The sequence below is a fragment of the Triturus cristatus genome, chromosome 1_2 (assembly GCF_964204655.1).
Source record: "Triturus cristatus chromosome 1_2, aTriCri1.1, whole genome shotgun sequence".
Classification (NCBI taxonomy): domain Eukaryota; kingdom Metazoa; phylum Chordata; class Amphibia; order Caudata; family Salamandridae; genus Triturus; species Triturus cristatus.
Genome location: NC_140580.1, coordinates 275,537,225 through 275,563,430, shown reverse-complemented (window position 1 = coordinate 275,563,430; position 26,206 = coordinate 275,537,225). Strand labels below are relative to the sequence as shown.

General features: G+C 44.0%; 1 protein-coding gene across 1 annotated transcript in view; it reads right to left on the bottom strand.

Annotated features, from left to right (window-relative positions):
• The window catches only part of TLL2 (tolloid like 2), a 2,438,103-nt gene that overhangs the window by 932,168 nt on the left and 1,479,729 nt on the right, over window positions 1-26,206 (bottom strand). The window contains exon 9 of the mRNA XM_085603672.1: window positions 5,888-6,003. Within this exon, the coding sequence (XP_085459798.1) occupies window positions 5,888-6,003 (116 nt within the window). The remainder of the gene's footprint in view (window positions 1-5,887; window positions 6,004-26,206) is intronic.

Here is a 26,206-nt window from a genome sequence, read left to right as displayed (position 1 = left end):
GCAAGATGACCATGGAGGTCAGGCAGGATGGGCACTAGAAGCAAGACACACCATGGAGAGCAACAGTGAGACTATGATGGCATACACACAGACCATTGAGGGAAGGTGGGAGGGGGTCAGGAGCAGCTAGCTGACCACACAGGGAAGGTGGGAGGGGTCGTGGCAGCACAGAAGACCATGCATGGCAAGCAGGAGCGTTAGTGGCAGCACAATGGCTATGATGGGCAAGAATGAGGGTGCAGGGGCATGCACAAAGGACCATGGAGTATAGAAGGGATGGTCTGGACCTGGGCACAGACAAGAGAGTTCAGGGGAAGGGGCCTCACAACAGACCACGCGGGGCAGGCAGGAGGAGCAGTTGCAGCACTACAGACCAGGGAGGGCAGAAGGGTGTGGCAGTAAAATGGACCATGGAGGACAGGAGGAAGGGGATAGGGGCATGGAATGTGGACAGGCAGGGTGCAGGTGGCAGGGACAGGTTACAGTCATCTGATAAAGCTAGGCAGGTGGGTGGGGAGTGGCAGCTCAACAGAACACTCAGAGTAGATAGGAGTGGCAGGTCCATGGAACATGGTGGGCAAAAAGGATGGAGCAGGGGCATGCACAAAGACATCGGAGGGCAGGGGGAAGGAGAATAGGGGCAGCAAGCTAAGCACAGAGGCTAAGCAGGAGGTCAATGATGGGGCATAGAATTGGGCCATGGAGGGCAGGAGGAGTGGACTGGTACATCATGCTAAATGGAGGGCAGTGGCAGCACATCAGACAATGTATTGCAGGATGGAGGAGGCTAGTCCATGGATACAGACAACAGAGGATAGGGAGGAGGTGGATGGGGCAGCAAGCTAACTGTTCAGAGAAGGCGGGAAGGCCAGTGGCAGAACAACGGCCACACAGGGCTGTAATAAGGGAGCAGGGACATGGACTTGGACAATGAATGGCTAGGAGGAGGGAAGGCAGGAGCAGCAAGCTTGGGTGGGGGCAGCACAATGCCAGGCCCTGCTTCCAACCCCCCACCATCCATTGTGATATGCATCTTTCTTAACGTAAAAAAACCAAACTAGAAATTTTCTGAAAAAAACAAAGATTACAGGGACGGGTGAAATTCAGCAGTTATAGTTACAAGAGCGAACTATAACTTACGCCCGCAATATACTGCTAATGACCTCAGACATTGCATAATTCATGACATGGTCAGTTACATCACTCATGACATCTCAAATGAGCTGTGAATGGAATTGAATTATAATCACTAGAACTTTATTTAGGGATAGTGTGTGTATATTAACACCCCTTTTTTTCCTTTTCTTTCGTGTAAGAACCATTATAATATGCAACGTGCCCAGATTAATACGCCCGATAGCCTTTCACTTTAAAGTAATGTTTAGTCCATTGTTTATCTTGATGTTTGCGATTCTAAGTATGTTTATTATGAATAAGTCACGTTGACGAACATATAGGTATGCTGGTCACGGGGCAAGATATGCTGAAATGACATTGTGTGCATATTAACACTTGTTTTCTTTTCTTTATTGTATCAATTCCTGAATTTTCACATCATGACCAGGCCAATATGGCCGCCAGTTTTTTGGATTAAAGCAATGCACTGCTGATGACGTCACATATTACATCACTCATGACATGGTCAGTGACATCACTGATGACATCACTGATGACATCTCAAATGACATCACTGATGACATCATCTACGTGATCATCTGATGCACCTCCTCACATCCTAAAATACAAACTACCATTCACGAAACCATAGACACAACAATACTAGTACAGCTACAATATTCTGTGCACTATGCATGCAGACCTCTAATCAGCTACATAGCTTTGATACAGTCTTTTAAATACTCAGTTAGTACCTATGCAATCTAGGAATCCTTCTGTCTGTCCCATGCACTTCTCCATTCAACCATCCAGAACTATCTACGTATTCTATCAATCTGCCAATACTTAAGCACTAATGAATTCAGCATGCACTCTCTTTGCAACACTGAAATTACTCCAGTTATTAGTCGTATACTTAAGGAATGGCGTAGTCAAAAACATAAGTGCAGGTACAATATTTTGTACACTATGCATGCACACCTCTAACCAGCTACAAACTATTGATACGCTCTTCTAAATACCCAGTTAGTGCCTATGCAGTGTAGGAATCCTCCTGTCTGTCCCATGCATTTCTCCAATCACCCATCCAGCACTATCTACTTATCCTATTACTCCACCAATACCTAAGCACTTATAAATTCACTATACACTCTGTAATACTGTAATTATTCTAGTTACTAGTCATGAACTTATGGAATGGCCTAGCTACTAACACAAGTACATCTATAATATTTTGTGCACTATCCAAGCAGACCTCTAACTAGCTACATACTATTGATACACTCTTCTAAATACCCAGTTAGTACTCATGCAGTGTAGGAATCATCCAGTCTGTCCCATGCACTTCTTTAATCACTTATCTACCACTATCTACTTCTCCTATCACTCCACCAATGCGTAAGCACTTATAAATTAAGTGTTCACTCTGTTTGCAGCACTGTCATCATTCCAGTTACTAGTGGTATTCTTATAAAATGACCTGGCCGCCAACACAATTACACATAAAATATTCTGTGCATAATCCCTACAATTCTCTACGCAGATACATACTATTGGTCCACTCCATTAAATACTGAAGTAGTACCCATACAGTGTAGGATACCTCCTGTCAGTCTCATGCAATTCTTCAATCACCCATCCAGCACTATGTTCTTATTGTATCAGTCTGCCAATACCTAAGCACTTATTGGGTTGATTTACAAGCACCCTGCGCCACCAGTACGTCACTTTTTGTAACGTAGTGATGGCGTCAGGCACTCCTTCATATTTACATGGAGAGAAAAAAGCCACCCTGCGTAGTTTTTCCTCTCCTTGTAAATACGACTCCTTCATACACAGAACTTTGCGTTGAAGCGGCGTCCCATAGGTGTTGCTGTGTGTGTTCCCACGCAACACCCATAGAACAAGACACTTCTCCAGATTTATGAGAAATTTTACATCTGGAGATGTGTGTGAATGCTGCGCCATCCTAGAGTTGGTGCAGCAAGACACAACAAAGAGAATTGTTGTCATTTCTCCTCATTTTTTCCTCTTTCAATGCATGCTGCATTCCACAGCATACATTGAAAGAGGAAAATGCCTTTACTGATTGTTTTTGTGCAGGAAGGTGTCCCTTCCTGCACAAAAACAATCTCCACACGACACAGACATCCTTGCACCATGGTGCAAGGGTGCCTGTGTCACCGCATGGCTGCAGTTTGTGCAGCAGTGCAGAGGAAAGCACAGAGTTGCAACATATTCATGTACATATGTCACATCCCTGTGCTTCGGAAGTGCCACAGTGCAGTGCAGCTAAAGAGCTTGCAGTGTCACGCTGCAGTACTTCCTCATTAATCTTCACCTATAAATTCACCATACACTACTAATGCATTCTTTCAGTCAATCATGCTGTATACATCTATTCAACCAAACATTACCTTGCAATTATAGTTCTTTCTTTAACCAGATAAGGTAGTTATGATAAGAACTTTTTTCTTCTTATTTCTTTTGTATTTATTTTTTCTTTTTTTGAACAATTTTGTATTTTTTGGGGTGTTTTTGCAAAAAATGAAAAAAAAAAGAACGAATAAAACAGGAAACATTTGGAATCACTTATCATTCCAAAAACAAACAAACAAAAAAATTAACAACGATGGTTGCGTTGCGCAGCACAAACTGCATCCACCGACTGCTCACCGAAGCATATAAGTTTCTTACACTTCACGCAGTGTTGCTCGAGAAAGGCGAATTCTGGCCTAATGTCCATTGCAGGTGTTCCTGAGGACGCTCCAGATGTACTTGTCACAGCAGGTGAGGGGTTCAAAGCAGCTCGCCTCATTTCCTCCCGAGCAAGATTGAGAGTATGTGTGGTCCGGAGATGCTTGTACATAGAAGCAGTGCCACAAGAGTATTTTTTTTCACTGCCTCTTGACAGGACTCGGTCACAAATTTTGCACGTCATCTTTCTCGCATTTACTTTCTTCTCTGCAGGTGGAAAAGTTAAGAATTTCCACACGACATATTCCGGCCTCTGTGGACGTGGTGCCTCCTGCAAGAATTCTTCTTCAGAAGATGCTTCCTCCTGCTTCTGCTGCTGTCCAGATGCCATTTTGTTTGATATTTTTTGAAAAACACCAAAAAAAACAAGCAAAAAGGGTTCTTGTAGGAAAAGAGATGTCTCTCTAAAGATGCTCCAACAAGAATGATTGAAATGGGTGGGGTCCTTCAATAGTTACAGTGGGAAATGTTATGAACCAATGAAATCTTTTTTTTTTAGGTCACATGGGATCCGCGCACTCTGCGCTCACAAAGCAGGCACCTGACGCGACTTCGCGAAAATATATTTCAAAATATTATAAGTTTATTATCAGTACAAATATATTATTTTTATGAATATCTTAGATAGTCTCTTGCCCTAATACATATTAGGGCCAGGGGGAAGGGTTTTTTGCTAAGGGCCCCCATTGTCGCTTTCCGACAGCCATCCCATGTCGCATAGGCCAACATGGAATGGCTGTAGGAAACAGACATCATAATCCAAACAGCAGAACCGCCATCATTAAGAGATTATGCTGTCATTCCAATGCAGCAACAGGCCCCTTGAACCTGTCGGAAGTGCCGCGGATGGTCCCTCTGCTCGATGAATCTGCCCACCACATCATCCATCAATTGTGTGTCTTTTGCTTTCTCACTCTAAGTGTGCATGGTATGCCCAGATGTGGGTCCCGGGCTCACTGTGCCACTGGATTCAAACTATTCTGGCTGATGAGGGGTGAAACCCCGAAACTGGTCATAAGATGCTTGTTTCCAGTCCAGGGAGGACCTGGCTCGGCAGTTCGGGCTGGACTGTTCCCATGAGGCACAGAGTCAAGTCTGATTTTCATATTGCCAGGTCTAAACTGAGGTGGCATGGTGAGCAAAAGAATGATGGATTTAACCCAGATCTCTTGACTGGGGTTGAATGTTTTGATTTGTTCTGCATCCTGTCCAACAATTGTGTGTCTTTTGCACTGCATGGAATGTGGCCGGTGGACCGCAGGGGCAGATGTCGGTGGGTCCCACACCAACGTGCAGTCGGTGTCAGACCCATGACATCATAATTAGGCCCAATATGCCTTAGAGGCCATTCTTACATCAAAAGATTGCAGAGAACTAACAGTGTTCAATGCATGTAAAACATTGGTTTCTTTTCTCATGAATGAACTTAAAAGTGTTGTCAACGTAGGAAAGGCAGACTTAGTTCTCCTCAAAGTAATAATAATAAAAATATGTTTTTTATAAACTGCTTCATATTACATGTCTGCATCTCTAAGAGCTGTGGTAGTATTATTACTATTACTCATTTTAATTTCCTTTGAGAGGGTGGAAAGTTAAGTCAGCCTTTTCAGAACTTAAGCTTGTGATCTACACAGCACCATTTCGTTTTCACTTTCTTTTAGCCGCATGTGTCAATTCAGTGCAAATGTGTTAAGCACACCTCTTATGTGATGTCAGCGACTGATTTTTCTTTTTTACAGACGTTTTTAAGGATTAAACAGTATTCCATAAAGATATGAGTCACTGCCTCATTTGATAAACACTGTAGTCTAATGACTGCTGCTTATGGATAGAGAAGAGAAAGAAGAGATGTTTTTTATTTTAATGAGGGAGTTCAACCAATAATTAAAAGATTTTACGTTCAATGTGCATGCCCTAGTATTAGGAAAATGACTTTTAAATTAAAATAAATGCAACAACTGAATATACATCATAAGTAGAAGTAAAATGTGTCCATTTAATATATGATGTGTACCTTCTCGCCTGGAGTAACAGACACTCTCCAGACACAATGTGAATAGGATGGGTAGCCATTCGGGAAGCCAGGAGCTGAGAAGTTTCCTGTTGTGTCTTGTAAGGTCTCGCCGCATGCTGTTTGAAATAAGAATAACAAAAACAAAACATTTTTGGAATGCATGTGTATTACAATTGCCAAACACAAAGACAGTTTTAAAGGGGCACACTTAAGCAACAACAAATAGAAACTTTCACAGAAGGAGGAAGAGTTGATATAATATTAGGGAGTTAATTTCAATTGAAACATTGAAATGTTGAGAGATATACTTGAAGACAATGGAACAGAAGCAAACTAAAAATTGGTTAAGGTCCGTATCTCTCAATATTTCAATGTTCTAATTCACACCCTGTGACTCTTTCTCTTTCTCTCTCTCTCTCTCTTGCTCTCTCACTTTCTCTCCCCTGCCTCTACATGATATGTGGATTGAGTAGGAAAGTGGGAGATGCAGAGACTATTGAAGAGGGAAACAGAAAACCTTGCTCCCATTCTCGTAACGCAGCTCACAGTGTCACTGGAGCCTCGGAAGAAGGGAAGGAGGGATTCTCCTCAGGTCCTGAATATCTCTTGGTTGTTCCAGAGAAAAGTATCTTGGCCAATACAGAAGTGAAACAGTTGCTGACTGCTGGAAATTTCACTGCCCCCACTTTGCATGTTTGAGAGTTACTGCCACAGCCCTCCACATGGACAGTAATTGGTAATCATTCACAGTGATGCTATGCAACAAACCCTGGGAAGCTTTGGAGACATGGGTTGTTTTAAACCCTTTGTTTTCATGGAGCCTTTTGTTTTAATTTATAACATTCAGCTCTCTGGGGGGGTTGTTCTAATAGGCTTATGGCCAATGTACAGTGCTATGCTGGCCATAGGAGTTCTGCTCCCTTGTTATAATCCCTCACCTTTGGCTCAGGCATATAATGCTGGAATAGGCTCTAATGGCCAGTATAGCCCACAATGGCAGGCTACAATGCTGTAGTAAAAAAAGACAAAAATCAACAGTAATGAAACAGTTTCTATATTGTATAAATACTCATTGCCAGATTATCAGTCGTTAAATCTTCCTTTACGGATTTGTCCAACAGAATTAGTGGCTCACACACAGTTGGAAATGCAGAATCTGTGTTTAAAAAAACTCCAAAATTCACTTTAAAAGCCCAGTTAAAGTGCAGACATAATTACAAAATAAAACACACAAAACAAATCACTGAAATTTGCAATCTATGGTTAGGACCACTATCTTGCAAGACAGTCAACAAACCATAACTCACAAACCAACTACAGATACTGCGGCTTAGTCCAGACATAGCTTCAACTCAGGAAATTATTGCTGATATCAGACATATAACCTCTTGTGCAATTAACACCACTCCTACCTGGTGAGAGTTTAACCAGGTAGGTGCATATTACTCCTGTGAGATGTTGTCTGCTATTCCTGGTGACATGCAATGTGGGAAAGAAATCATAATTCCATGAAATGCCCTAGCCTTTGCGCAGGGGACTATTCACAAAGTGCTTCACAGGACGAAAAGGGAAGAGGCAGTGAAGGATGCATATAAAAATGTATGTTAGTGGTGGGTCAAGGTAAAGGAAGGTAAACATTATTTTAAGGTTTAGGGATAGGTAGAGGTAAAGGTAGGTAATGTGACTTTAGTGTTTAGGAGTGAATAGGTGTAAAGAGAGGAAAGGGTGACTAAGTATATGGGGTGGGTAGAAATTAAAAGTGGTAAGGGTAACTATGGATTTAGGGGACTTTTTTAAACATAAAGTAATATTTAATTACCATATGTGAATCCAACCTCCGCCGAGCATGGACCTTGGCCTCCGCATGCAGCCAACACCCTGCACCGAGCGGGGCCTTCCACCACATGCAGTGTTGGGGTTGGCTGCATGGCCTGGCATGCGGCCAGGCCCTGTGGCCGAATTCCCGAATTCAGCCAACCCCATTCTGCACACAGCCTTCGGCCATACGGGGCTGGAGGTTGGCAACAGGGCCATGTCGCCAACCCCTCAAAGACAGGTAAAACATTTTTGGGGCACGCAGGCCCCCCAGTCCCATTTCCGCACGGGGACCACATCCCCCATGGCCTGTCACCTTTTGTTTTTGGTGGAGGGGGCTACGTGGCCCTTATCCCTGGGGCCCATCACTTTGATTATGGGGGAGGGGCATTCAGCTCCCTCCTCAGGCCAATTTCAGCCCTGGGGACCCCATCTCCTGGGCCCTAGCCTTATTATAAAGGGGGGAGCATGCTGCCCTCCTCTCCGGGTCAAAATTGGCACTGGGGACTCCATCCCCCGGGGCCCTCCCAGTAAAAGGTGGGAGCACTGAAGCCCACCATAGGCACCCACTTTATATTTAAAAAGGAGGGGGCATGCTGCCCCCTTCCCTGGGCCGATTTTTGCCCCAGGGACCCCATCGTCCGGGGCCTGACTTTATTCTTAAGGAGGAGGGGACAAGCAACCCTCCTCCCCGGGCCAATATTGGTCCCGGTGACCAGATTTCTAGGGATTGACCAGTACCTAAAGGGGGAGGGGGGCCGGGTGACCCACCCACCCTAATTGTGCATGGCTGGACCCCAGGTGGGGCTCCCCGGGGTTGAAATCAGCCTGGGGAGGGGTCCATGCACTCCCCCAATTATAATGAATAATTCCCCTGGCCCACCTGGGGGACACATACCAAACAAGTGGATCCTTGATCCTGATGGTACAAATTACAAAAAGCACTTTCCGTACCAGGAGCTTGCTTTCTGCCCAATTTGGAGTAATTCTGTCCAGCGGTTTCAGGCTGTAGTCATGTCTAAAATCCCCATGGGAAAATGCATGGAGAAAATGAATTTTGGGACCCCCCCTTTTCTCTCAGCCCCCACTTGAAATTATATATATAGTTTTGAAAAGACACTCAAAGACAATGTAATAGTATGGCTGCGTTACATTGACGATACTGTGGGACGGTACTAAACAGCAGGCAGATGAGTTTGTAGAAGGAATCAATGAAAATGATCTGAACCGCCACTTCACATCAACAATGAGCAAAACATCTATAACTCTTTTAGACACAGAGGTCTTCATACATAACAACCGGATTGAGACTAGGTTTTATAGAAAAGACACTTCTGGAAACTCTACCCTACACGCAAGTAGTGCACATCTCATAAAAAACATTCCGTATGGGGAGATGCTGCGCCTCAGTCGAATTTGTAGTAATGAAAAAGATCTAAGTGAGGCACAGCAATGTAGCAAACAGAGATTCCGTTAGAGGGGATACTGAGATAACATCATTAATAGAGCTATCATCAAATCAATGGGGAACAGTAGGGAAGAGCTTTTGAAAGACAAAAGAGAGGTGGTACATACTGTATCTCAGGACAGGGCGATCGACAGGAAGTGCTGGGGGTGACATCAATCAGTTTAGAATCATCATGAGATACAGCAGACAACATAGCAGCCTCCACAAGATCATCAATAAAAATTGGCCCGTAATTCTTAATGACCCGGTGATTGGACCCACGTTACCACGTCGGGTGTCCATCACACACAGTAGGGCCCCTACAAGAGGGATGCATTGGTCAACACCAGTCCGGAAACAATTGACAAGACCAATTGGTTACAGACCAATAAGGGTTTTTTTAAGTGTAAAACGTGTAAGGCTTGCCTCCATGGGGTCAACACCAAGATATACAAAACCCCCTTCAGTGACAAAGAATATAAGATCCCAAAACTCCTAACCTGCAAAACAGAATATGCGATATATGTAATGAAATGTCCGTGCGATCTTCAGTACATAGGAAGCACGAAATTACCTGTACACAAACGCATTTTGCAACACCTTTGACCTATATCCAATCAAGATAACACATATCCTATTGCACAACATTATAGACAGTTGCTCAATAGCAACAATGAGGGTATTAAATATTATGTGGTTGATGCAATCCCACCCAGTAGGAGGTGAGGTGAGAGGGAATCTAAACTGCGCAAATTAGAGACGAGAAATATCCTCCAGTTTGATTCCAAAACCCCAGGGGGATTGAATGCAACGGAGGACTTGCACACATGTTTGGGCTAAATGATAACTTTATTGTTTCTATTAATTCAAAGATTTAAATATTTAGATATGTATGTTTATAAGATTAGAACTCCGTTTTATCCTTAACCTCTGAACACTGGATTATCTTTTAATTATATTTATTAAGTCTTAAAATATAGTGATAAGATACCATATTTTTGGGTCTTATGCACTTTTATATTTATGTATTTATATTTATATAGTTATATTTATGTATATATTTATATATAAATTAGGGGGACAAATTTTAAACCGGTGCACATTTATATATGAAAGTGACCGGAACCCACTAATTATGAAAGGTTGAACAAGAGGCAACAGGGGTAGGAAGACATAGAGGTCCTATGATATGGCATTTCACAAATATCTAAGTTAGTCATCTCTGATAATGTCGATGGTTCCGGACGGTATATGTCATTCCTCCAGGCAAACCCAGCATTAGGCCAATATATCAAACAACTGCCACAGAGTGCTCTGACACTGCAATGAAGAATAAATTAATTCTGTAACTATCGTTAAGACTTATCAAGTCCTTATTTTTAACAGACTCGCATTTTAGGTCAAACCCATCACAAAGGATAGTTTTCACACGCACATGTAGTAGCTCTGTAGACATATATAAAGATTACCATATACATGCAGCACAAGTAAGTGGATTCAACCCTAACATAGTAATCCATTGTTTCAAAAAGTGTTGCTTAATATGCATGCGAAATCCAAGGCAATAGTTAGGACTACAAATATGTCAACTTAGGTCCTTTATCTAGAATATTGGGATACTGTATTGGGGCAATATATTTTGATTTGCTCTTTAGGAAGAGGGTTTATAATCAAATATATGGCATTTATTCCAATACCTACAAATCCAGTCTCAGCAGCAGGTTAGCATTATTTTGCACAAATATTTTGATATGATTATTATGCAATTTTAACCGCTGTTTTTACGCTGTTTTTACCCTCGTATCTTAACCTGTATTCAACATGGATTTTATTGTGTGTAAATATATAGATTAACTATGGGTTTTACAATTCTACATATTTAATGTCAATGAACTACAAATTCTTTTATGTCTATGAGCGCTACATTCACGTGATTGAATGAGATCAGCACTTGTCACTTTAAATACAGAAGTTCAACACGACTACAATGTCATGTGAACAAGGCTCGGATGAGCCAAAACGTATGGCAACATTGAGGAATAAATAATTAAATTGCACTAACTATTTGGTCCGTGTCCATTGTTGGAGAGAAGAATCTCAAGGCAAAACGTGGAAAGCAGTAATATATATATATATATATATATATATCTCCAACAAAAAGCCCCCGAGCTTCAGAGATGCACTCCCAACAGAGGATTAATTCTCACTGAGCTTTTATTTGGCAAAACAGGACAAGCGTCACCGAAAAATTAACAATCCCTGACGCGTTTCGGTGCAGATGCACCTTAATCATAGGGCGGGGCTTGGCCATCCGGAAAGCGCCGCATTTTACTTTTTACCCCTCTTGGCATACATTCTCCAGTGAATGGTATGCCGGGAAATGCAGTGCCGATTCTTCCCCATCAGTGGGGTCCGTGATTTTTGCCAGGCATATTAAAACTCCCAATGTCCTTCGTTATTACAGCCCTCTGGTGGGCCTCAGATCAGCTGTCCTGTTAATGATTCCATATCCCCCGGGCTGCGTGTGAGCTGTAATCCGGTTTCCAGCAGCAGACCTGCTTCCTTCCAGGCGGTGCAGTCTCTATCACGGCCGAGGCCGCCGTGTTTAACATCTCCAACAAAAAGCCCCCGAGCTTCAGAGATGCACTCCCAACAGAGGATTAATTCTCACTGAGCTTTTATTTGGCAAAACAGGACAAGCGTCACCGAAAAATTAACAATCCCTGACGCGTTTCGGTGCAGATGCACCTTAATCATAGGGCGGGGCTTGGCCATCCGGAAAGCGCCGCATTTTACTTTTTACCCCTCTTGGCATACATTCTCCAGTGAATGGTATGCCGGGAAATGCAGTGCCGATTCTTCCCCATCAGTGGGGTCCGTGATTTTTGCCAGGCATATTAAAACTCCCAATGTCCTTCGTTATTACAGCCCTCTGGTGGGCCTCAGATCAGCTGTCCTGTTAATGATTCCATATCCCCCGGGCTGCGTGTGAGCTGTAATCCGGTTTCCAGCAGCAGACCTGCTTCCTTCCAGGCGGTGCAGTCTCTATCACGGCCGAGGCCGCCGTGTTTAACATCTCCAACAAAAAGCCCCCGAGCTTCAGAGATGCACTCCCAACAGAGGATTAATTCTCACTGAGCTTTTATTTGGCAAAACAGGACAAGCGTCACCGAAAAATTAACAATCCCTGACGCGTTTCGGTGCAGATGCACCTTAATCATAGGGCGGGGCTTGGCCATCCGGAAAGCGCCGCATTTTACTTTTTACCCCTCTTGGCATACATTCTCCAGTGAATGGTATGCCGGGAAATGCAGTGCCGATTCTTCCCCATCAGTGGGGTCCGTGATTTTTGCCAGGCATATTAAAACTCCCAATGTCCTTCGTTATTACAGCCCTCTGGTGGGCCTCAGATCAGCTGTCCTGTTAATGATTCCATATCCCCCGGGCTGCGTGTGAGCTGTAATCCGGTTTCCAGCAGCAGACCTGCTTCCTTCCAGGCGGTGCAGTCTCTATCACGGCCGAGGCCGCCGTGTTTAACATCTCCAACAAAAAGCCCCCGAGCTTCAGAGATGCACTCCCAACAGAGGATTAATTCTCACTGAGCTTTTATTTGGCAAAACAGGACAAGCGTCACCGAAAAATTAACAATCCCTGACGCGTTTCGGTGCAGATGCACCTTAATCATAGGGCGGGGCTTGGCCATCCGGAAAGCGCCGCATTTTACTTTTTACCCCTCTTGGCATACATTCTCCAGTGAATGGTATGCCGGGAAATGCAGTGCCGATTCTTCCCCATCAGTGGGGTCCGTGATTTTTGCCAGGCATATTAAAACTCCCAATGTCCTTCGTTATTACAGCCCTCTGGTGGGCCTCAGATCAGCTGTCCTGTTAATGATTCCATATCCCCCGGGCTGCGTGTGAGCTGTAATCCGGTTTCCAGCAGCAGACCTGCTTCCTTCCAGGCGGTGCAGTCTCTATCACGGCCGAGGCCGCCGTGTTTAACATCTCCAACAAAAAGCCCCCGAGCTTCAGAGATGCACTCCCAACAGAGGATTAATTCTCACTGAGCTTTTATTTGGCAAAACAGGACAAGCGTCACCGAAAAATTAACAATCCCTGACGCGTTTCGGTGCAGATGCACCTTAATCATAGGGCGGGGCTTGGCCATCCGGAAAGCGCCGCATTTTACTTTTTACCCCTCTTGGCATACATTCTCCAGTGAATGGTATGCCGGGAAATGCAGTGCCGATTCTTCCCCATCAGTGGGGTCCGTGATTTTTGCCAGGCATATTAAAACTCCCAATGTCCTTCGTTATTACAGCCCTCTGGTGGGCCTCAGATCAGCTGTCCTGTTAATGATTCCATATCCCCCGGGCTGCGTGTGAGCTGTAATCCGGTTTCCAGCAGCAGACCTGCTTCCTTCCAGGCGGTGCAGTCTCTATCACGGCCGAGGCCGCCGTGTTTAACATCTCCAACAAAAAGCCCCCGAGCTTCAGAGATGCACTCCCAACAGAGGATTAATTCTCACTGAGCTTTTATTTGGCAAAACAGGACAAGCGTCACCGAAAAATTAACAATCCCTGACGCGTTTCGGTGCAGATGCACCTTAATCATAGGGCGGGGCTTGGCCATCCGGAAAGCGCCGCATTTTACTTTTTACCCCTCTTGGCATACATTCTCCAGTGAATGGTATGCCGGGAAATGCAGTGCCGATTCTTCCCCATCAGTGGGGTCCGTGATTTTTGCCAGGCATATTAAAACTCCCAATGTCCTTCGTTATTACAGCCCTCTGGTGGGCCTCAGATCAGCTGTCCTGTTAATGATTCCATATCCCCCGGGCTGCGTGTGAGCTGTAATCCGGTTTCCAGCAGCAGACCTGCTTCCTTCCAGGCGGTGCAGTCTCTATCACGGCCGAGGCCGCCGTGTTTAACATCTCCAACAAAAAGCCCCCGAGCTTCAGAGATGCACTCCCAACAGAGGATTAATTCTCACTGAGCTTTTATTTGGCAAAACAGGACAAGCGTCACCGAAAAATTAACAATCCCTGACGCGTTTCGGTGCAGATGCACCTTAATCATAGGGCGGGGCTTGGCCATCCGGAAAGCGCCGCATTTTACTTTTTACCCCTCTTGGCATACATTCTCCAGTGAATGGTATGCCGGGAAATGCAGTGCCGATTCTTCCCCATCAGTGGGGTCCGTGATTTTTGCCAGGCATATTAAAACTCCCAATGTCCTTCGTTATTACAGCCCTCTGGTGGGCCTCAGATCAGCTGTCCTGTTAATGATTCCATATCCCCCGGGCTGCGTGTGAGCTGTAATCCGGTTTCCAGCAGCAGACCTGCTTCCTTCCAGGCGGTGCAGTCTCTATCACGGCCGAGGCCGCCGTGTTTAACATCTCCAACAAAAAGCCCCCGAGCTTCAGAGATGCACTCCCAACAGAGGATTAATTCTCACTGAGCTTTTATTTGGCAAAACAGGACAAGCGTCACCGAAAAATTAACAGGGAGTGCATCTCTGAAGCTCGGGGGCTTTTTGTTGGATATATATATATATATATATATATATATATCACACGAAAACTCCTGTCTTACACTCGATCTGACAGACCCACCAGGCACGAACCTCAGGCACTCCCAAAGAACTTGCGATTGAACGCAATGTTGATGAAACAGAGCAGTGAATTTATTATTAAATAGTCCACAAAATTAAACAGGCATAATGCCCGATATATATATATAAATACCCAAAATTCACAAAACTGCTAGCAGGCCACCAGGGAGACCCATTGTCACCTCTATCAATAGTCTATTAGAGAATTGTTCTACCTATATAGATTTTTTCTTGGCACCTTGGGTCAGAGATCTTACTTCTTACATAAAGGACACTGGCAATTTCTTGAAAATTATTGAGGGCGTCACCTGGGAGTAAGACATGCTTCTCATTACATTAATTTTGAATTGCAACTCTGAATTCACTGTATATGTTTTAGAATGTCCCTGTCCTAAAAGATACGCGGGTAGTACCATCCATATAGCAAAGAAACGTATACTGCAGCATATGCGAGCCATCACCAAGAAAGATCAGAACTACTCGATGGCTCGCTATTTCGAGCATATATACAACTGTGACTTTAAATTATTAAAGTTCTTTTGTATTGATAAGGTTCCTAAGAACGAAAGAGGGGGAGACAGGACTAGGGCTTTGAGGGCCATAGAATCCAAACATATAATTGATTTCCAAACTATAACCCCCTAGGCCTCAACATTGATGAGCGATTGTGGGCTTACTTGGAATAATTGGGGAATATTACATTGTCTGCTCCGGTTTCTCACCTTACTGTCCTTTTTATTGTGAGATGATTATTTATTGTGTCATCCCAACCCCTGTAACCACCCTGTGAATGGAATTTATGGAAGAATGTGGATAAGAGGTACTAACCTCCGCCACAAGTCGCTTTTCACAATATCTACCTCTTTCATAGAACGACCCCAAAAAATATGTATTTTTTAGAAGCATATATAGCTTGGGGACATTTTAACTATGAAATGTATTTTTAACCACTTTTAACAGTTGTATGTATTTATATATAACATTGGAGTACTGATTTGGCATTAACTTGTTTAACTCTGGAACAGACTCAAAGATGGCCACCATGTATTCTGCATGTAGTAGTAACTATACAAAGCCATATTTTATTTCCATGCTTTTTAATCCACGTAATGCACGTTTTGCACTTTAAAATTGTGTCTCGCACTTGGTTACACTGACATCGAGAAAGGCAGCTTGCCGAAACGTGTCTGTCAGTGCGGGGGGTGGTTTGCACGAATAATGAAACTTGAAGCAAGGACTTGTGAGTGCTCTCCTGTTTACGCTGCTGGAATCGCTGGGTATGTGTAGAAATATATATATATATATATATATATATATATATATATATTATATATTTTCCGGTTGAGGGCAGCCACCAGCTTGCGGGGAGGGGGTCTGGTAACTAAGACAACCGAGCTCCGCAACGATAACAAAGAATTTCAACTCCTGCAACTTCCAGCCTCCAGGTGGCGAAGAAGGAGACGCAGACCCTGCAGTTTTTCAGGCAAGATGTTTTATTTCATTAAAATCTCCAACCCACGCATGACGCGTTTCAGGCTTCAAGGGCCCTTGTTCACATTCGTGAGGAAGAAGCTAGCCAGGAAGTAGGAAGATGGAGCCCCGGGACGCGGCAGCTCAGGTAAGTAATTTTCTTTATATGCAAGGTTTTAAGTAATTGTAAAATGAGGGCGGGAGGGAGGCGGGTGGTGCGAAGTGGGGCTACGCGAAGAGTGCGGGTGGGCGTAGATTTGCCCCCACTACGTAATGCTTCACTTAGCCTCACTACGCCCACTACGCCCAGGGCTGGTAGTTAGTGACCAACTGATCCAGCATGTTATACAACAACAGAGACAGTGCTGCACACATTCACATAGTTTAGTTACTAATCCATGTATTAAGTGAGACACTTTTAATTACTCACTTAAACAGACAGTCAGACAGCTACTAAATCCTCCATCCAGACAGTTATATATCCACTCAATCTTCAATACAGATTGGTGTATATATAATACATATTTAAATTTCAAACTAAACCACATTCACTGGATGATGTCATCAGTGATGTCACTGACCATGTCATGAATGATGCAATATGTGACATCATCAGCAGTGCATTGTGGGCGCGCGAGTTATAGTTAGCAGAACTAACTATAACGGAAGAATTTCTATGGTTTTGTATGAGTGAAATGTCCAGCTAACTATAACACCCCCGAAACCTATGTTTTTTTCTGTGAATTTCTAAGGTTTTTTAAATGCAAATTTCTAACTATAACGTCTCTGAAACCTGTGGTTTTTTCAGTGAATATATATATATATATATATATATTACCTACTGGCGGTCGCCAGTAGGTAGTTATAGTTAGGACCCTGTTTCCATAGGAAAACTGCAACATTCTATTTGGAATAACTTTGGCGCCGGTCGACGAATCCTCGCGAAATTTTCAAAATAGGTGGGGCGCTACGCTCCGCTCCTACCCTGAAAGTCTCGGGGGGATTCGTCAAGCGGGGGCTGAGAAAAAAGGGGGGTCCCAAAACGCGTTTTTCCCATGCATTTTTCCATAGGACCTTTAGACACAGCTACAGCCCGAACGGCTGAACAGAGTTACTTGAAATTTGGCAGAGAGGTAGTCCTCAGGTCAAGGAAGTGCCTTTTGTAGGTCTGGTGTAAATCTGTTCAGTAGTTCCTGAGAAAATAGCATTTAAATCAATATATATATCTGTGGCAGCTTACGGTGCGCTTACCGTGCGCTTACGGTAAGCTTACCGTACGCGTACGGTGCCGTGCGCGAGCGCGAATCTGATTGGCTGTTAGATCTTAGTAAACATTCGAATCGGTCGAAACCAGGAAGCGGCGGCCGCCATTTTCTCTCTCGCACTCTGAGGGGGGGTTGAAAAACAAAGGCCAAAAACATGTAAAGGGGCTGTTTAGACAGCTCCTAAGCACCTAGCCATGATCAAGGAGTCCCCAAAGATCCACCAAGGCCAAAAAAGCAATTTTATTTTTTTTGAAAATTTCGCCGATTACGCCTACCGTACGCGTACGGTAAAAAGTTAAAAAAAAAATAAAAAAATTATCCATATTCTCCCCACCCCGTGTGTAAATGGTGCCCGTAGGGAACCATTTTTGCACGGCATATTACCATCCTGAAAAACTAAAAGATTACCTTTCACAACGAAGCGCATAATATGTCCTCCATGTGCGCACGGTGCGCGAAGAGCATCGTGCGTACATGGCCCATCTAGCGTAACGTGGGCACGCGGTGCGCGTAGCGCACCGCGTGCCCACCGTGCGTGCACGGCACTAACTGCGTAAAGTGGGCGCGCGGTACGCGAAGCGCACCGCGTGCTCACTGTGCGCGCACGGTGCGCGAAGCGCACCGTGCACGCACGGAACGAACTGCGTTAAATGGGCGCGCACGCCACGAATGGCGTAAAGTAACTTAGCATTTAAAAAACCATACAAATTCACTGAAAAAACCATAGGTTTCACACACGTTATAGTTAGGAATTAGCATTTAAAAAACCTTGCAAATTCAGTGAAAAAACCATAGGTTTCACACATGTTATAGTTAGCTGGACATTTTACTGATAAAAAACTATTGAAATTCCCCCGTTATAGTTAGTGCAGGCAACTATAACTCACGCGACCGCAATCCTCTGCTGATGACATATGTGTCTTTATGAAAAAAAAATATTTGTAATATATGTATAGCTAAAATTTAATGGAAGAAGACATGGGCAAATAAGTGTCTAAATACAGTATTAGCATCAGCAGAGGATTGCGGTTGCGTGAGTTATAGTTGCCTGCACTAACTATAACGGGGGAATTTCAATGTTTTTTTATCAGTAAAATGTCCAGCTAACTATAACATGTGTGAAACCTATGGTTTTTTCACTGAATATATATATATACACATACACATATATAAACTCATACATACACACACACATATATATTCACCCAAACTGCTCCAGAGAGAGTAGAGGCCACAACAGGGGTGAGTAGGGAGGTTTCTTTATTCAGCTTAATGACAGGATTGGCGAATGCATTTCGGCATGTGATGTGCCTTCCTCAGCGCCAAGAGTCTTTCAGGAGATGCAGGCGTCATCGTGGTTTTAAAGTTCATGCCCCAAAATGATTGGTTCTGGTCCGCTCCGCCCCCAAGATCAGTGACCAAGCACACCTTCTGCAGGACACCTGATGTATGTGCACTGCAGATCCCAGAATGCAATATTGAATCTGGTAGGTACTGTGGGGGTAGATCGATGTTTGTGCGGATTTGTATGCCTCCACGATGTCGTCTAAAGCAATCCCCTGTGTCTCGCTTGAACTCTGGTAGCCCCCTAGGTCCCCAGACCGCATCAACCTCCGGGCCCCAGGATTCCAATCAGCAGGGGCAAGTCTGGCAATCCATCTCGCCCATCGCGGAGTCAATGACTCCGGCACCGCTCCATCTCCTCCTGAACTCAGAGGTGTGCCTTGATTAGTCCAGTATCCTGGAAACGCAAAATTGTCCGCCGCAGCAGACGCCAGGGAAACCAAAGCCAACTTCAGGATGCGGGTGCCTCTATAGCGCGCCTCTGGCATGCGCGCCAAAAATTCACCCAAACTGCTCCGGAAAGAGAGTAGAGGCCACAACAGGGGTGAGTAGGGAGGTTTCTTTATTCAGCTTAATGACAGGATTTGCGAATGCATTTCGGCATGTGATGTGCCTTCCTCAGCGCCAAGAGTCTTTCAGGAGATGCAGGCGTCATTGTGGTTTTAAAGTTCATGCCCCAAAACGATTGGTTCTGGTCCGCTCCGCCCCCAAGATCAGTGACCAAGCACACCTTCTGCAGGACACCTGATATATGTGCACTGCAGATCCCAGAATGCAATATTGAATCTGGTAGGTACTGTGGGGGTAGATCGATGTTTGTGCGGATTTGTATGCCTCCACGATGTCGTCTAAAGCAATCCCCTGTGTCTCGCTTGAACTCTGGTAGCCCCCTAGGTCCCCAGACCGCATCAACCTCCAGGCCCCAGGATTCCAATCAGCGGGGGCAAGTCTGGCAATCCATCTCGCCCATCGCGGAGTCAATGACTCTGGCACCGCTCCATCTCCTCCTGAACTCAGAGGTGTGCCTTGATTAGTCCAGTATCCTGGAAACGCAAAATTGTCCGCCGCAGCAGACGCCAGGAAAACCAAAGCCAACTTCAGGATGCGGGTGCCTCTATAGCGCGCCTCTGGCATGCGCGCCAAAAATTCACCCAAACTGCTCCGGAAAGAGAGTAGATATACATGTATATATATATATATATATATATATATATATATATATATATACACATGTATATGTATATAAACGTGTTGGTCATCACTCTTGCACCTTATATGATAAAAAAAGAAAATAAAGGATTGCTTTTGGAGAACAGAGCTGTGTCTCTTAATTTCTTTCCCATTGGCTGGTTGGCTGTCAACAGGAGATGCATGGGTGAATGCTGGAAAGTGTTCGTGTAATTTGGAGTGGGGACACCGGTACGCACAAAGTGAGCACCCGAGCGTTAGACGGAGTACCTTCCAGTGGTAAGGGTTACAGAGGAAGAATGAGGAACTTTGCCTCTGCCTGTAGTCACTGTGCCGACTGATACACATGGATTAATGTTAAGGTAAAAATGGGTAGAAAGTGGAGGGGAGACATGACTGCTTACACTAAGGAGGAAGCACGAAGAAAACTGATCCCAATCCTGATTCCCGTTAGACCCAACCAAGTCTCTGTTAAAGAGTACAAATGCACCGAGACAGTCATTTCCTCAGGGGAGCAGGATCTTATCTTGGATAAACAAAGTCACTTGAGATTAAGAGAGGATTCTCAAGCATCTGTTTTGCCCACTGATCGAAGCGCTGAGTTCCGCTTGCAATCCGTGCTGAAGGAAAGGCTGCAAACTTGACACTTAAGGTTAACACTAACTAGGATTCAATTCATTGGTGGCAAGATTATGATATCACAATTTGGACTGTATTTAAGAGGGAAATTGGAAATAAAATGTTATTAAAAACATTTAAAAAAAACAGAGGAATAAAACAGAAACAAAGTAAATGAATTCACATTGACAACATGGTAGAGAGGCGAACAAAGCATGAATTAAAAGCAAAAGAGCTCCTTGGTAATCAGAGCTAAGATGGAGGGCTAGCCAACACAACATTGAGAACAACAGAGGCAATGGCTTGAAATTGGTGAAAGAACTGGAGCAGACAAGGATTGTCAAAATAAACCAATGGTGGGAGATGATAAAACTAAAAAGTTACTTAGAATGTGGAAGGGTCCCGAGGGGCCTACGGATTTCCGTACTTCCTCAGCTCAGTGATCTAGATCTGGACTTGCTCAAACAATAGCAAGCAGATACAACGGAATGCTTGAACAAAAGTATGCAGACATTAATCACACATTCTAAAAGGAAATTAACAAAGGCTATAAAAAGGATTAAAGAACTGGAGGGAGTACTGGAAAGTGTGTAGAAACGTAAGAGGTAAAAAGTGCATTAAAGAACATGGAGAAGAAATTAGAGAAAACTCAGCAGGAAGTCGAAGACAAGAAGGCAAAGAAATTCAACCAGGATAAGAGAGACTACTTGGCAGGAAGGATATAAATGTTTTCCAGGAATAGATCATTTGTTCAACTGCCAAATGATGGATAAAAAGATGAAAATTATTGCAGCTCCCTCCAAAAGTAAATAAATTAGTTCAGGGATTGAAGAGGCCACAATCCCATTCCCCAGATTCGATTTTGTGGGGTAAATGAGGCTATACCAAATGAGCATGAGAAGGTGTGGGAGGGGATCCTCCCAGAAACGGGAAGCAAACCCTTCAGGACAAGAAGATTAAAAGGGAGCAAATTAAGTTGGGGGGCAATAGGAAAGAGAACCTAGAGAAATCGACACAAAACAATTTGATCATTAATCTCTTTTCTAAAATCTTACATGAAAGCATCTCACGCTTTTAAAAAAGGTACTTACCTTTTGCTCCAATTCAAAATTGGATATTGTCAATGCCAGAAACTGATCTCTATAAACTTTTGAGAAAAATGAAACAAAAATGTATTTGACACAGAAGAAAGAGAAAAAACAAAGGAAGGAAACAAACAAGGTAAATCTGCAATCACGACGAGGGAAATGAATCCTTTAAGATCGCTTGCCATTCTTGAAAAGGAGGCAGATGGTGGGAAAGGTTGCAGTGAAGTATATGGCCTGTCAGTCTTGGAGTTATGTAGACATTTGGGAATTCCAACAGATAGAGCAGTTGAAAGCAGTTGCATATCAAAGTCGAATTGTTTCCCTAGCTGCCGGCAGGAAACAAAGTTGACCTCTTCTAGGAGATTATGATTGCGGGATTAAATAAAATCAACCTAAGAAATGCAAAAAGAAATACAGTCAAGAATAACAACATGACGAAAGAAGACCGGGAAGCACTCCTAGATTTGCAACAGGATAAAAATGTCATAATTAGAGCTAGTGCTATAGGAGGCAATATTGTGATCCTAAGTTGTGAAAAGTAAATACTTCCAGTCAACATGCAGATGGGATCAATGTACGTGAATATTTTTTTAAATACTGCTCAATATCCCTGCTGGAACACCCAAATATGTTATTAGAGATGAAGGACTTCTGTCTTCACCATATTGTACCATATTGTATTTATTTTTAACAACAATTATTTCCTAAAAGTCCACAGAACCGCAATGGGGATATCATTTGCCTCAACCTATACAAACTTAATAATGAGTTGATCAGGAGGCAGAAGTTGTGTGAAACAAACAGAACTCAGCTAACATGGAACAAGTAATCTTATGGGTTTATTTCATGTACAACTTATTTATTGCTTGGGAAGGGGAAAGAGATGAATCTGAGACCTTTCTGAAATCATTAAATAACAACTTGCAAGGAATAAGATTCAAGTATTACTCGGCGAGAAATAAATCAACTATCCCGATATTGGAGTCTTCATTAATGATAACGAAATATGTACTAGGATTCGTGGAAAATCGACCAGCACAAATAGCATTCTACATGCCAACAATGGACACCCACGCAGCCTAAAAGGGAGTCTCCCATATGAGGAATTTCTTTGAGCCAGGCAGAATTGCTTGGAGGAGAAGGAATTCAAACTATAGGCCGCAGAAATGTACCAGCGTTTCAGAGTAAGGGGATATCCCATTGAGGTTTTGGGGATGCCCTCTGGAGAGCTAAAGGAAAGAAAAGAGAGAATCTGCTGATTGTGAAACCGGAGACTGGAACCGATAAGGAAAACTTTGAAGTATCTAGATACATTATGGATTTAACATGTCCAATTTTGAGGTCAGAAAACTGTTAAAAGAGAAGTGGAAAATCCTTAGAATAGATGATGACCTCAAGGACCTATTACCAGAAGTCCCAAACATCACATACAGGAAACCAGCTTCATTTGTGGCTCATCTAACATGACGTTTTACAAATCCTGGTAACTCAATGAAATCTGGAATTGGTTATTAAGTGAAAAGTGAGTATTCTTAAAGTGCCTCAGATGCAAAGCATGCACCTATGGGCACAATTTAACAGAGGTTGGGACAATGCAAGGGAAAACATGAAAACGAATTATGGATAACATGCAAAACCACATTCGTGATCTATGTCCTTGACTGCACATGCGGAAAGAAGTATGTTGGGAGCACAGTCAATAAGCTTAAGCTCTGCATATGTGTGCAACAAAAAACAAGGACTTTTCTTACACCATGGCCAAGCATATCTGGGAGGTCCACGATGGAAACATAAGTGACATGAAATTCTATGGTATACAACATGTGGCAAAGAAGCCCTCGGGGGACAACAGAGAATTGGAGTTGCGGAGACCAGAATCCAAATGGAGAATACTAATGGGAACCGAGTACTGCTGGTGCTTGAACGCGGACGCTGAGCATTAAATAGAATGACAGTGTATATACCAATAAGCGGACGTTAAGTATATGTCGAGCAATGTTTGAAAATTGTAACAGGGTGTGCTCGCTTTGCATCATTGATATTGATGAAATTATGTTATGTTCTGATTGTAACTATATGGTTTTTTTTATCTCTTAGTACCTTACAGAAATCAGTAATATGGAACCCAAATCAGAGACGTTTTAATGCATGGGCAAAATGGGCTCTGGCCCAGGGCTCCAACCTTACAGGCGCCTCCTGACAGAGTCAGCTTCGTTCTCCATAGTTTTGCCCTAATGACCTTGAATATTGCTTAAACAGATTGTTTTAAATACTGTTTTCCTTTCATTTAATTTTTATTTACCTGATGTGTGAGAGTCTAGTACAGCCATTTTGCAGAGAAATGTTGCGTTTATGTTTCATGCAATATACATACAAAAAGTTTATTTTAGATCAAAACAACGCCTAACATATAAGAAATGGGAGGGCGTCATAGAGATTATTTGCAGTAATATTGGTGAGCTGCTGCTGTGTTACAATATTGTAAATATTGAAAACACACATAACTATACCTGAATATTAGATGTAAACACATTTAGGGCCTTATTTATGAGAAGTGAGGCATCGCTGTGTGAAAACAAGGATGCGTCACTTCTTAGGGCGCCCTACTTGCAACTTGATGGATGCGTCATATTTACTGTATGATGCATCATGTCGCAAGGAGTTACAGATACATCAGTATTTCTGACGTATCTGTAGGCTCAAAAGTGATGCATTGCTGGGGTGTGTCTGAAAATAGACCCAACTCCAGCAATGTGTCCTTTCACATGGTGCTTGCCTGCATCAGTCTTACACCTGCTGTGAGGCAAGTGTAAGATATTGACGCAATGGCGTCCTAGAAGTGGCACACTGAGTTCTCATAGATTTCAATGCGCCACTTCTACGAGGCATTTTGCGGGGCAACACCCACTCTGCAGACATTATACCTAGCGGAGGTATAATGTGGTGCAGGGGTTTACAAAGTGACGCATCTGTCTTGATGCGTCACTTTGTAAATAGGGCGCAACATGGCACATTTTTTACGCTGCGGTGAATCACAAAAAGTGACGCACCGGCGGCATAAAAGTGAAGCAAGGCCTCATAAATAAGGCCCTTAGAAGTTGTTCCTTTGCACTGTCAGGGACCTAATTAAATGAAATAGTGTATATAATAAAGCGCACAGCTACTCAGACTAGAGTGTCCTGGTGCGTGACAGCGGGAGGAAAATGTGCGTAAAAGACCCATCAGTTAATTAAAAGCCAGGTTTTTAAGTTCTTCCTGAAAGAGAGTAGGTCTGTGGTTAGTCTCAGAGACTCGGGGAGGCTATTCCACAATTTTGCACCTAGAAAGCCTAAGTATCTGCCTCCATTGCGGACACGGCATATTTTAGGCATGATGAGCGGGTTGGCTTGGAAGATCTTAGGAGTCTAGATGTTGTGTAGCGATTAACGCGCTTATTTAGGTAGCCAGCTCCTAAGCCGGGGAAAGCTTTAAAGAAGATGGTCATCGCTTTGAAGTCGACCCGTTCTTTTATGCGGAGCCAGTGCAGGGACTTTAGAATAGGGGTCATACTAGATCTGGGTTTAGGTCGCAGGATGGCTCTGGCCGCCACGTTTTGTACCACTTGTAGGCGCTGGATAGGGGATTTGGGAAGACCGAGGTACAAGTTGTTGACATAGTCAAGCTTTGATGTCACCAGAGCCTGCATGTCGGACTCCAAGTCCTCTGGAGCCCGAACTAGAGACACTGCCACCTAGCGGTCTCTTCTTTCCTCTACAGTTACCGGGTCCCAAGGCTGAGGAAAAGCACGTTCACAAATGCAGCTGGCCCTTTAAGAACTCCGCAGAGGATTCGGGACACGCCTCCCGGAGGGCGGACGGGCCATTCACCGAGAGCAATATCAGCAGGGAGGACGCGAGAGGGTGTGTCGACGACCGGAAGGGAGAGCGAACCTGCAGCGAAACCCCTTACGACCCCGAAGGACGAGAGCCGTTGCTTCCGAGGAGCGGAGGACTGGACGATTGCCTGCCGAAGGAGCCCCAGGACCACAAGGAGGACACACCGCCCGCCACGGCCCAGGAGGGTCGTGGCTTCAACAGGTGCGTGCTCGCCTTCGTGGATCCGGGTGTCAGGTGGGCATGTCGGTCTCAGACCAAACGGAGGGTAATCGTACGGCACCGAGTCTGTAAACTCTTGAGACCGGCCGCGCGTATATTCCGTTTTGCTTTTCTGCAACTCCCTAGTGACGGCTTCCCCATCCTGCACTCTATCCCGTAGGAGGTGTTGTGCCCCTCACTCCTTCCCCTCGTTTTGGCCTCAACCTTTGCACTAATACAAGTGCCTCTTTCTTTTCTTTATTTCTCGAGCCATCCGGGAGTCCTGCGCCATAAGAGGTGGTGACGAGTATCTCTGGAGGGAGACGAGCCCTGAAGACGGCAACAAGGAATCTGAACTGCTCCTCAGACTGCTTTTGTTCTTCTAAAAAAAAAAACCCCC